This window comes from Falco naumanni, chromosome 1 (assembly GCF_017639655.2).
Source record: "Falco naumanni isolate bFalNau1 chromosome 1, bFalNau1.pat, whole genome shotgun sequence".
NCBI lineage: Eukaryota > Metazoa > Chordata > Aves > Falconiformes > Falconidae > Falco > Falco naumanni.
In genome coordinates this window covers 60,924,762-60,938,265 of record NC_054054.1, presented here as the reverse complement: position 1 = coordinate 60,938,265, position 13,504 = coordinate 60,924,762, and the positions used below count along the sequence as shown (strand labels likewise).

Genomic DNA, 13,504 nt, shown 5'->3' with positions numbered 1-13,504 from the left:
GCATGTGTTTTATCAGCACCAAAGTTAACTAAGTTTAATAGTAATAATGAAAAAAATTATCAGGTTAATATTAACAGCTAATTCCTATAATAATGGTTTAGATTTACCTCCTGTATAACAAATAGTTTATTTAATAACTGAAACTCTTTTCATAGTGAAAATATTTACTGTAACTTTTAAGCTTACTTTGTATAATAAAGATTCACTGTTACTGCAAAAGAAAAAAATAAAAAGACACATTACATTCAAATCAGTTTTGTTTCTCCAGGGAATGACATAAAAACTTGATGAAGATGGACATTCATTAGAAGTAATGATGAGTGTTTACCAAAGGAAGAAACGAAATAATTGAAGAAATCTTTCAACTTCAGCACAGCCTATATAATCTTACTATCCTTTATCTTTCTCACTGTATTTTGAAACCCAGAGCCATATTTACAGCTGAACACCGCATGCCTCCAATGGCTGCTTGGTTTACAACAGTCAGTGTAGTCTATCTGAATTCAGCTATAGTTAATTATAACACTAATACTCACAGGGCAGTTTACTTCACATTGTTCCTCTTAGAAAATGACAGCTCTTAATTTCACAATTATCTCTCTTCTACCTCTATGTCTTCTTAATAACTCTATCCTCCCTAGCTCTAGCAACAGTAGTACAATACCCTTGACTTTAGTTCCTGTTCCTTATTTCTCCAACAGTGTTGAACTACTCTACATTTTTTTCCTTCATTTCTTTTCTTTTTTTTTTTTTTTAATACCTGATCATTTCTGCTGACTTCTATCATCTATGACCCCATTTCTGTCAGGAAAGGGTTGCACTAATAAACACCAGCAGCTTGGCACATCTTTTGCATGAGGAAAGAGTAGAATTTTTCAACTTGGAAAGAGAAATCTACATTGCAAAATCTACATAGCCCCAAATAGAAGGAAAAAGGGAAAGAAAAAAAGAAACAAAAAAAACCCCCAAAACAAAACCAAAAGAAAGGATTATTTCCCTATTATGCTGTTTCCCATGACTTTATGTTTATGCAACAAATCACACAACAGTTATTGTGCAAATCACAGGTTAAAAAACATCCTAAAAGAGTCATTGCTGTATACTACATGAAGTTAACACTGAAAAGTCATTGTTAAAGAATGTTGTGCCATAATTAAAAGATAAATAAGAATGTATTCATCAGTGGCTAGGAGCTATAATATTCTGTGTGTTAGATCTGGCTCAAAAATCCCCAAATCACTGATTAGGGTTGGATGTTTTGTTTTGCACAATCCTTCTCAATCTTCTTAACAGTCATTGCTGCATTTACACTTATGGAAGTAAACTGTGATGATAACTTGAGAAGATGCTAAAATTCATTGTTAAATCATAAGGTGTTTAGATACATGCTCTTCTTATGTGGAATTAGGCATCTAGCCAACAAATAGATTGTCTTATCAGGATTACTTACATGAACAAAGCTATTCATCTGTGTAAATTATGCAGTCCTAGGGTCCTCAGAGAAACCAAAACTCTTCAGAAGCAAAACCTCTGGCATTACAGGCTGCACAGTGTCTAGCATATTGATAGCCCCACATAAGTTACTGTTTTCATATCCATTCAACAAAAAAAAATTTTGTTCTGTTTAAATAAAATCTATGCCATGATCTTCTTTTAAATAATTTTTGTTTGTGCTGTCTGCCCTATTTATTCTACAGCAGTTACATGTCCATTTCCATAACAACCATTTCTACTTCACAGGAAAGTCTCAATATTGCTATAATTCTACCCAACCTTCCAAATTATGTGTGTAAATTACACAGTTGCTTGAAGCAGTGATCACCAGGTTGATGTGGGGATAAATACCATTATATATTACATAAAACTTCCTTCTCAATTGCAAATGATAACAAGGTCCTGTTGCTCCTGGGAAGGAAATCAAAGTTGGTCAATTTCAAAGAAAACTGAAAGAAGATATTTAAAAGACCAGCATATTTTAATGGATGATTAAATGCAGCCTCAAATTAAATTTGTACTTAACTATTACTCAGTATTACCTCTTCTCTGGAAATAAATATTAAATTATTCTCTCTGTGAAAAAAAAAAAAAAAAAAATTACCTGCCAATCTATGGCTAGAAATGAATTGTAAAGTAGTATGAATAAAAGCAAACCTTGCTTTCTGTTTTCTTCCTAGGCAATAAAAAAGCAAAACATAATGGATCTCATTATTCTACCTCATAGAATGTTGTGTTCTTTTTTTGAATGAAAACATTACTGAAGACTCCGCTAATTCTACAAGGCTGGCAAAAAACCCAAAGGGAAGCCAAAACCTTGTGACAGACAAGACTGTTACACACAACAGCACAAGCCATGAATTGCAGCTTGGGAGGTTCAGACCAGATGTTTAGGAACAACTTCTGTAACTGCCCAGAGAGGTTATGCAATCCCAATCCTTGGAGCTTTTAAAAACACAGGCTAGACATGGAAGAACAGATGCAGTCTGATGATAATCCTGCTTTAAGAGGAAGATTAGAGTACGTGATCTTCAGAGGTTCTTTCGAGAAACATTGATATGGTTTCCATGATTATTTCTTGAAGTTAACTCTCCAAGACAAGAGAAAGGGGACCAAAATAACAACAAAACTGAGTAACAGTCATGTTGTCAGCGTATCATAAACCCCTCAAAGTTTCAGAGTAGTAATAGCCTGAAAGTCACTAAAGTGTAGAATATAACAAGCACCATCATATCCAACAATGTTCTTTAACTGTTCTTTGCTACATGCACACCCGCAAGGACTTTTACTAGTTCAGGCCCAGTTTCAGATGCCAGCTCCATGTATTTGCTCTGTATATGACATAACAGCCTGCTCCTGAGTGCCTTCTGAGTGACTGAGCCGGCATCGGGGTGTGTGCAGCAAAGTTTAGCAACTCTGGATCACCTTGAGCATGGGCAACCAGTACTTTGTACTGCATTCCTACTAATGGGAAAATTGCATTGGAAAGCCAAGCCAACTCTGTGGATTTTGATATATTACAGCTTAAATAGATGAAATCTCTGCCTTGGCAGGATGGAGCTAAACTGTTCTGGACTAAAATGTTCCTGGAACAAGTATAAAGGCAGTGATGTCATGCCGTGCTGGGGTTTGACTGGCCTCGACTCTGCACTCGGCAAGCCCGGTGTCTCCATACTCTGGACCACACAACCATTCCACCTCAAACAATGAAAGAAATCAAGAGGAAAGTTAAACCAGGGAAGAAGGGAGGGGTGGGGGGAAGGCGTTTTAAGATTTTGTTTTTATTTCTTATTATCCTACTCAGATTTTGATGGGTAATAAATTAAACTAATTTCCCCAAGTCGAATTTGGTTTGCCTGTGGTGGTAATTGGTGAATGATCTCTCCCTGACCTTATCTCAACCCACGAGCTTTTTGTTGTATTTTCTTTCCCCTGTCCTGCTGAGGAGGGGACTGATAGAGCAGCTTTGGTTGGCACCTTGCGTGCAGCCAAGGTCAACCCACCTGTTTTTAAAAGCCTACTCAAATTTTTATCACTATTCTGTAGCCTGGAAAGCAACAAGATCTATGTTGAAATATGGTGATTTTTTTTTCCTTCAATTTCTTAAAGGAACCTTCACCTATGGTCTAAGATACTGTGGACATGGTAATATGGCCCCCATCTGTCACCTCTAAGGAGCCTCAGAATGAATCAGAACCTGCTTTGGGAATTTGGAAATGAAAGAATGCCTCCTTGTTCTGAGGAGCTTGCTTACTGTAAGGTTTTAATGTCTTTTAGAAATTGTTAAGTGTGACCCATTTCAGCTAGTCTGATTTGTTGTTAAATGCAGTATCAGTATTTCAGCTGTTAGAAAACATATCAGAAATAAAGTATAAAAATAACAATACTTTTTAAAGAATTGTTTTACTGATGTAACATTGTATGTGCTGTATTATTACAGTGATTTCCATAGTGTTACTACTAAGACATAGTACCCACCCGTTAGGACTAAAACTACTTTAAAATATTATAAAAATTTTGGACATACACCTAGTATGTAATCAGGAACATCATATAGATTTTACTGAATTTAATTTTGCTTTATAATATAATGGAAACTGAATATCTGACACCTTCACAAGTCTTTACCCCTGTCCTAATTATGTAGCTACAACTCTAGAAAAACATCAGATCTTTATATGGAAATCATCTAGCAGACTGGTTAGAAACACTATCTAAAAGGAAGCATAGAAATGCAATGGAAATTTATATTTTCTCATCACAAGTATTAAAAATTCACTTTCTAGAGAAACATAACATTGCATTTCAACATTTAGCAAGAAGTGACAAACTTGTCCTTACTACTACAAAGTAAAAAGAAGCAACCAAATGAAGCATGTACATTACCAGCATAGTAATGTCTTGGTTTAAAATTCAATGCAACTTTTAAACCTTAAAGGATAAATCAAATATACTACTGTTTAACTATCTGGCACGCTTTTTTCCTAATGCCCACATTTTCTATCAACGTTCCCTGAATAAACAAATAATGAAAAAACAACAAAGCAGCTGATAATTACTGCCAACACTGAAAGGATAAAGAAATATTAATTCTTTCATGCATAACTGTTAAAATCTGTCAAGATTTCATGTCACTTATGAAATTTGTGTGTGACCAAAAACACAGCTCAGCAGTACTGAGCCATGAAATGAAACCTCAGAGAATTCTTTTTGCAAGTGGCAATGAGCAACCTCACTGAAAGGATTCTTTCAGCCAGCTGCTTTAATATAGTTAGCCAACTTCCCAGTTTAAAGAAAGTCTCTGCCAATGAAAAGAAACCACTTTCATGCCTGAGTCAGACAACCAAAATATGTAATGAACAAAGAATTTATTTATTTTTAATCTTAGCTGTTTTTTGGGGTTACCTTTCCCATTCTTAAACAGCCCACAGGATTTGTTTGTTTTAGATAACAGATTTGTTTAAATTGTGGCAGTTCAGAAAAAAACCAAAAAATATTGAAAAATAAATTGCAGCTATACAAAAGAAAGCATAAAAATGATACTAATAAGATGCATACTATTATACAAGAAACTTTTAATCTGAAAGGTAATAGCTGTCTCTGTGTACTTTTATAAAAAAACTAGCAAATAAATTAATAATCTCTGAGTTCTGACTTGGCAGTTTTCAGGTAAAGCTATTTATCATTAATTCTCTCTTCCCAAGAAAAGGAAATTTAGAAATAACAAAAAAAGAAAAATGCTTTCAAAACGTTAACACATACATAATGTTGTTTTTGATACAACATTAATTAGGGTATAATATAAAATCTGGAGAATGGACAGAATCACAGAATGGTTGAGATTGGAAGGGACTTCTTGAGACCATGTAATCCAACCCTTTGATCGAGCAACCTGCTAGAACAGGTTGCCCAGAACCATATCCAGTTGGGTTTTGAATATCTTCACAGGTGGAGACTCTACAGCCATTCTGGGCAACCTGTTCCAGAGTTTGACCACCCTCACAATAAGAAGTGCCCTTTTGTCTTCAGATTGAATGTCCTGTTTTTCAATTTGGGCCCATTTATACTGTTAGAGGGCACTACTAAGAAAGTCTGTCTCCTGCTTCTTCATTTCCTCTCATCAGGTATCTATACACATTGATAAGGTCCCCCTGAAAGATTCTCCAGGTTAAACAGCTCCAGCCCTCTCAGACTTTCCTCACAGGAGAGATGCTCCAGTCCCTCAATCATCTATGTGGTCCTTTGCCGGACTTGCTCAAGTAAATCTGCATCTCTCCTGTACTGGGAGATGCAGAACTGGACACAGTATTCCAGTTCAATTGTTAATATTGCATTTACTTTGCAAAATATGATCATAACTTTGAAATCAAATCAGTAATGCCTACTTGTGAAGCAAAAAAGGTTTCGCAGGTAGCAATATTGATGCCAGGCAAATCAATGAAATGAAGCAAAAAGATTTAATGACCGTGTTCTCTTTGGACAGTAAATGCCAAAGATGCAGTTAGACAGGGAAGCCAGAAGGGCAGGATTTAAGCCAACATAACTTCAGGGGGAGAACAAAGAGCAGCTACGATCATCAAACTCTGAGATCTAGCAATTACTTCAAATTGGGAAATGTTATTTTCTTCCTCTCATTCTCCTTAGAAGAAGGTATATATGATGGAATGATTGTATTTTAATAGAGGTTAATGGTGACTAGAGTTTTCACTCAATGAACAAAGTTGATGAGAAGCAGGGTTTAAAGAAACCAAGACAGCATATGAATTTTTTCTTACAAATTATTACGATATATTAAAAAAATAATTTAACTTACTCTGACTCAGTAAGAATGAAAGAGTAAAAGTCAGTCCTATAGTCTTACTGTGAAGAGACAATGTCAGGACAAATGGGATTGAGTTATTTGTTCCAAGAAGTAGTAGTAAACTGTTTAGATTAGGTGGGAAAAATAAAACCAGACCAAAGACCACTGGAGGACAAATCATCTTCATGCATGATTAGGCAACAGCAATACGCTTTCCTTGTCAGTTAAAACAAATAAAATAATTTTTAACATTATTTTTTTAACTTCTATAACAAAGACTGAAAAGAGAAGCAAATTTGTTTCTGCTACTAAAAATATAACACTGAAAGGAAAAAACATTAAGATTAGTAACGAGACATAAGTAACAAAGGAGATAAGGCACGTATTAGTGAAAAGCAATACCAGCTTTACTTGGCAGTGAACAGCAAAAATATTTAATATTTATTTAAATATATGGTAAGTAAGCCAAAATACAATACCTGCTCAAAAGTTCAATTGTATTCACTGTCAGAGCAATTTTATTCAACAGCACATTGTGCCTCAGCTTGCTTTTTTTTCTGTACATCACCAGTTTGAAGGATACTCAGCAGAAGAATAATATGTGATTCTGCAACAAACTGAGCCTGACTGCTTCCATGTATGTAACTCTGTAAAACAAAAATGAAAACCAAACTCCTTTAAAACAAAGAAATCAAATGAAAATGGTACAATTGAATATGTAAAAATGAAAATAAACCCCGCTTTGCAGAAAAACACAGACAGCAACAGCAACAAGTTAACAGCATAGTTTATGCATGTATGTTTAGTAAAAAGGAGTGCTAAAACTAGCATATTTAGGCAAAGCACATACACACAATGAATGTAAAGTTTCTTACATAAGTGCATTACTTACGCTGGGCTCTTTTTCACACTGCTGCTAGTGTGGAATAAAGAACACACATCTATTTGCTGGAGAGATACAATTTTTGAGAAGGGAGGCGATGAAATCAAGGACATGCCTCAGCAAGATTTTTCACAAAAGTGAAAAACCTTCCTTTTAAAAAATCATTTCACTTTAGTCTTACACAGATTGAGTGAAGTTTTTCATACAAAATAGATTCCATCTTTCTCCAAGAAGGTACAATTGTGTCCATAAAAAATCCTAATTCATAAAATGTCTTGTTCATATAGAATTGTAGTAAATTCAATAACAGATGTTAATACTAAATGCAAACCTAACAGTCTGCTCTGTTTTTCCCCAAAATAATTGTTAATGGGCTCATTCTATACATTTACTATTAAGAACATATAACATATTCAGAAGTTGATAGTGCGTATTATTAAGTAGCTACAACAGCAAAAAAGGAGATAAATTTTGGACTGCAAACATACACAAAATAAGGGAGAGTATCGTCTACTACATCAATTATAAACATCAAGTATAGCTTGTCATACTATTCAATATGAAATTAAATATATCCATGTTCTCAAACTATTATTTGTATGTATTCTTCTTAGGAATAGACAATTTTTTTACCCCAATTAAATAGAAAGAAAAGTGCTCACTCCTATTAAGATAATGAAAAAGGAGACTTTTTGCCCTCCTTATGGATTCAGAGGATTGTTTGTTTGTTTTTTAAATCATATTATTTGATTTAATTCACTTTACTCTGATTAATTCTGTCTGAATACCATCCTTGTAAAGATTCAGAACAATTCAGATTTTAAATATTCCAATGCTTCAGCATACAAAAGAATGCCTTCAACCACATTGGTTAAATTCTGGCTGATGCACTGTCAAAACATGCAGTTCATAAGACATAATAATATTTTTTACTCAGTAGATGGTTATCTATTTTTTTCAAAGTTCAGTTATATTATGTTCATTCAAATAACCAACTCAAAGCCAAGCCAGGCAAAAAATTCATGTATCCAGAGATTCTATTCCTCAAAGATGACATCTTTTTTTCTTTAACAAGATAAAAACCACTGATCTCATAAGACTATCTCGTTGCAGTATGGTATGACAATAAGTCGATGTGTATTTTTTTAATTTTTGCAGGGCTTTTTATAAATCTCACTAAGGGTATATATATATATATACACACACACACACACAGACAATTATATCTAAAACAAAGGAAATAGGAATATTTTACATTAACAAAAATTAATGACAAAGTTAAAATGCTTAATAGCTTGTGTACTCTGACTCAGTTGTGACCACAGTCCTGCAAATAGTGACCCTCTGTCATTATTTCTCAAGCAGCTGAAGATAAATAAACACACACACATATGTAGGCATACATACACACTTGCAGGATCTGGATTCAAGTATGCCTAACAAATAATAAACAACTATTGCTTCTTACAATCATAGCACCAAGTTTATAGTCTAAAGCTTGAAATTATTTCAATATATACTGTATATATTAATACAATGTGAACTGAAATAAAACCTGAGCCTTTAAGCAGAAAAGTGTAACGCGATCTAGTAGAATGATTTAGTTATTAAATACCTATATGCATTTATACATAATCACTACTACTCTTCCTCTACACAGATGCTAAATAGTATAAAAATGCACACTGGGTACTAAAGAAATACACTCCATGTTGAAAAGACAACATTACTATCACATTATTAATAAAACTGGTTGTCATATGATTCCTTAAACTATAAATGCCTTCTGTATTTGAAAAACATTTAGATGAGAGATATCATTTTTATTGATATGCTTTATATTTTGTTAAAGTAAATTATTTTTCTATTTCTCTTTATGGTAGCAATTTAATTCACTGTAACACCACTGAAGGAACAGAACCCAAGGTATGTACATAAACACATACACATGCAGAGACTATATAGATCAATCATTCCTTTCCTCAAATTAGTTTACTGACTTTAAATAGGCTATCTTTCATCCTAATAGGAGGAACAGTCTCACCTTCAAAAAGAGTAACTTTTATGCTACTGCTTCTGATGATATAAATCTGTTCCACACTGGGGAAGGACCACATTTTAGGTACCAGTCTTCACGACCCAGCATAGCAACTTTACTTAAAAATACTACTCAAGTTTGTGTGTCTTCTGGTTTCACTTGTGAATGTCAAATAAATACAAAGAATCTTCTTAATGGAACAAGACAGTTTCATAACTATCTAGCTGTCAAGCCCATACATTAATGATGCTTTTAAAATGCCAGCAAATATGCTCTCAACAGCGAAAACTTCAAGCATGATATTTCATTAGTTATTCACACTTGAAAAACTGATTGAAAAATTTGCTTTCAATCTGAGGATCATCAAAGTTTGCAGCAGGTAAACCCAGTTTGCAATGTTGTACGTGTAGACTACTTACAATGCAAAGGTGAAACACCACAAAGACTAAAGGCTGTAAAGACTAATTAGATCATTAATTTTTTAAAAATAATATTTTGCTTAAAAAAGCTTAAGTCTCGTCAACCTGAGAAGGCACATTTTTATGTTACAGCAGTAATATGGTGATTTGATCTAAAGTAATAGCAGGTTTGGTATCACAATGATGTAACAAGGATACAGCCATTAGAAAGATTCTCAATCAGAAATCTAAAATATGCATGTTTGTCTCAGGATTTTTTCATTTGAGCCTTTTCCAGGAGCTGTTTGAGAAGCTTTCACAGTATGAAACGCACCACCAGACCAGTCTCTCAAAAGGTCAAGTCCTTATGAAAACAAAACCATGAAAACAGAGATATTCTAATTATCACTATTAACTAGTGGACAGATAAGGGTCCTAGATACCGCCTGACACTCATTATAAAGAAAAAAACACGGACTAGATACAGTTCATTTGCAAACACTGAAACTTGAACAAACAAAAACCAAACTGAAACCTGAAACAAACAAAACCTGCCCAGAAGACCTAAATCAGAGAATGTAATTTGAAAACTAGTTGATGAATATGAATTACTGGCTAAACATCTCATAGGGATTAATGTTGTAACTATATTTCTTTAAACTTGAGTTGCTAAAGGCATAGCCTTGCTTGCAAGGAAGTGGATCTTCTTTCATTTAGTTCTGGAAACATTATGTGTGTATCAAGAAGCTAGTAAGAGACAAACGTTACCTGCTGCTCTGTCCCCAGAGAGGGAACAGGAATGGGTAAAAGTAAAGTGAGTAGCCACCTTAAACACAAAACTCAAGCTTCATCGTTATTTGAGAGGGCAAGAGATCTTGAGCTAACTTAGAGAGAATGTGCTAGTTGAAAGCCAGTTAGTTAAAATGTTAAATAAGGCAGAAGTTTACTGTCCAGTATTGACTAAAAAACAAAACAAAAACAAACAAAGAAAAACCAAACAAAAAACCCGACCAGAAAAAAACAACAAACAAAAAACCCCAAGCGACTCAACTCATTTTAACTGTTAACTTTGTTCTATTATAAATGTCCTTTGTTAGATTATTCCCTAAAGTTACCTAGTGATAAAGCTAACTGCATGTGATCAACAGGTTCCTTAAATGGCTTCCCCAAGACACTGTTCTCCAAATGCTCAAAACAATGGTACATCTCCTCTACAGCTGTGGGTCAGTCAGAGCGATGGTACTTTAGAAGTAAAGACACTGAAAGACTGTTCCAGTGCCAAAGGATAACCAAAATAATTTGCATTTGACAATATAATGTGAATCACCTATACTTATGACAGTACCTCACCCCATTTCTAATGATGAACGCATCTTAACCACTTCACAAAGGAATTACAGGATGTGATTTTTCCACAATGAACTGTCAGACCTATGCTCTAAAAAACAGACAAAAATTAGAGTAGAAGTTTTCAGAAGACAGAAGACCAGTACTTAATGTAAAAATGATGGAAAATAGCTTTTCTTGAGGGGACAACGGTGAGAACTGTGTGGCATTTGTCCTTGTGTCTTTCCCTACAGGCACATGACAACAGTGTGAAGCCACTTGAAGCACAGATTATATTTGTATGGATACATATTTATGCAAATGTACCTACACACCCCAGTTCTGTACACTGCAATGGCCACTGATTCATTAAATTTTGAGATTCATGGCCATCTGTGACTCAGACTTACCTTAAATGGAACACATTTAAAGACAGGGGTTTTTAAAGTATGTAGACAAATTAGCTATTCAACAGTTTTCAACCAGTTTTCTCCACACATTTTTGTGGTTCCACAGCAATTTTTAATTGGATTAAGTTCTTGAAATTATATCCATATTACCAAAAGAATGGATCTGGTCACGTGAGGTTTCTCAATTTTCATACTTCTTTCCTTATATAAGAAGATTGCTGAACGACCTACATGCCAGGCACATATTCTCACAAAATTTTATTTGAAGTGACAAACTATTAAGACATGAGAAGTAAGATTTCTGGTTTTGCTATCTCTTCTGTTTTTTTTACACTGAATCTATTTAATATGTGGAAGCTCTGTGAAGTCTATCTGGCTGCAAGCGCTCTAGGCAAATACTTCAAATAAATTAATGAATAAACTCAGTATTTCTCTTTCATTTTACAGACATCAAGAGGGAGGACCATGTAAGATGCAAAACTAAAGTCTGTCAGAAGCGATGCAGCCACAGTTTGAGCAGAACAGCTGTACAGCCACACAAATATCACAGCCACGTAACAGATGCAACAGCAAGTGCCACACTGGTAGGACTAATAGGGGAACCAAAGCGTGAGTGACTGACTTTGAACAGTGGGTTCTTTTCCAGCTTTTAACATTCTCCTATCTCGGGTCTGATTCCACAGAAGGAATTTGAATTGCTAACAGAAATAAACATTTCCCCAAATCAGGCCATTTTCTTTGGCAGTGACAAATGATTGTTCAATGCACGTACACTTCTACAGAGCTGTGTTAAATATTTATCTACTATTCCTAAACTCATTACATATGTACTGTTATTGAGCTGCAGATGGTACATATATATAATCCCTCACTAAGACAGTCAACGATAACAACAATGCAATATACTTTTAAATTTCCCTAAATACAGCATATGCTTGTGATTTCCCTTCAAGAGTGATAGTTGGAACAGTTTGGTAAAATAATTGAGTGAAATCTGTGCTCGCTCCTTCCTTTCTGTTAATGCAATGTAAATAAACCAGAAACAAAGTGGAAATAAGGCCTCTGTGAGTTGTACGTTAATCCTGAAGGCAATGCAATTAACTTGTGGAGTACCTAACATCAAAACTGAAACATGGTTTCAGGTGCTCCAGTAATCTTTCCTAAAATAAACATGACATTTTTCTATGAGTATGTACGTAAAAGATTCTAGGGTGGAGTGAACTGATCAAGCTGAGTTGGGTTTAGTAATACCATAACATACAAAGCTACTTCATGAAGTACTATAATTTTGGGTATCTGAGAAAGTAACTTGCCCTGAGTTTACAAGACATGATGCACATCTAATACAAAAGTTTTTTGGAAACCAATCAAAACCAGACAATTTTGATAATAATTATCCTTCTTAATAATAAGTTGAATTTGGATTGCGTGTTGAAAATAACCTCTAGATGGAGACTGTCTCCTGGAGGAGACAACAGGCCAAATTAATGCTAATATATGTGGAAAGAGATGAAGCAACAGACTAGTTAATGGTGCCCAAAGAGAGAGAGTTACGAGTTACAAATTCCACACCAACAGGACAGCTGCTATTAATTTGTTTTCCTTTCTACATTAACATTCAGGGTGAAATACATCAGAGAGAGGAACATTACAGAAGGCCATGGATTACTTAATTATGATTAAGCCTTCAACATGGCCTATTTCAATTAAAGTCCATCGATTTTGCCAAAAACATACATTAGCTATAAGAAGTTGTTCTTTTCTCATAATTTAGAGGGGGGAATAAAGAACCCCACAACCTTCTTTATATCATCAGAGGTTTATATGTTTTCCAAGTCCAGGAGTAGCATGGCTTTCAGCAGTATTTAAATGATTGAAAGGCAAAAGTTCTAAAATATTCTCTCACAATTTATATACCTTAACATTATAAGTGGGAATGCAGAAATGTGTTAAATGTTATGGAAAACAAATAGTTCATTCAGCAAAGCAAGCACTTCGAGACCAAACATCAAGATACATTAAATTCATGTTTTATTGTGTGTTTTCATGATCATAACCAGATTTCTCCAGATAGGTGTTCTTCCACATTGACTATGTAACATTTCAAAAGTGGCACCCTGCCCAGCAAGATTAAGAATAAAATCTTACGCAGCT

At 34.5% G+C, this 13,504-nt stretch overlaps 1 protein-coding gene across 1 annotated transcript in view; it reads right to left on the bottom strand.

The window, feature by feature from the left end:
- Window positions 1-13,504, bottom strand: part of TUSC3 (tumor suppressor candidate 3) — a 137,956-nt gene that overhangs the window by 19,230 nt on the left and 105,222 nt on the right. Inside the window, exon 7 of the mRNA XM_040596363.1 lies at window positions 6,879-6,942. Within this exon, the coding sequence (XP_040452297.1) occupies window positions 6,879-6,942 (64 nt within the window). The remainder of the gene's footprint in view (window positions 1-6,878; window positions 6,943-13,504) is intronic.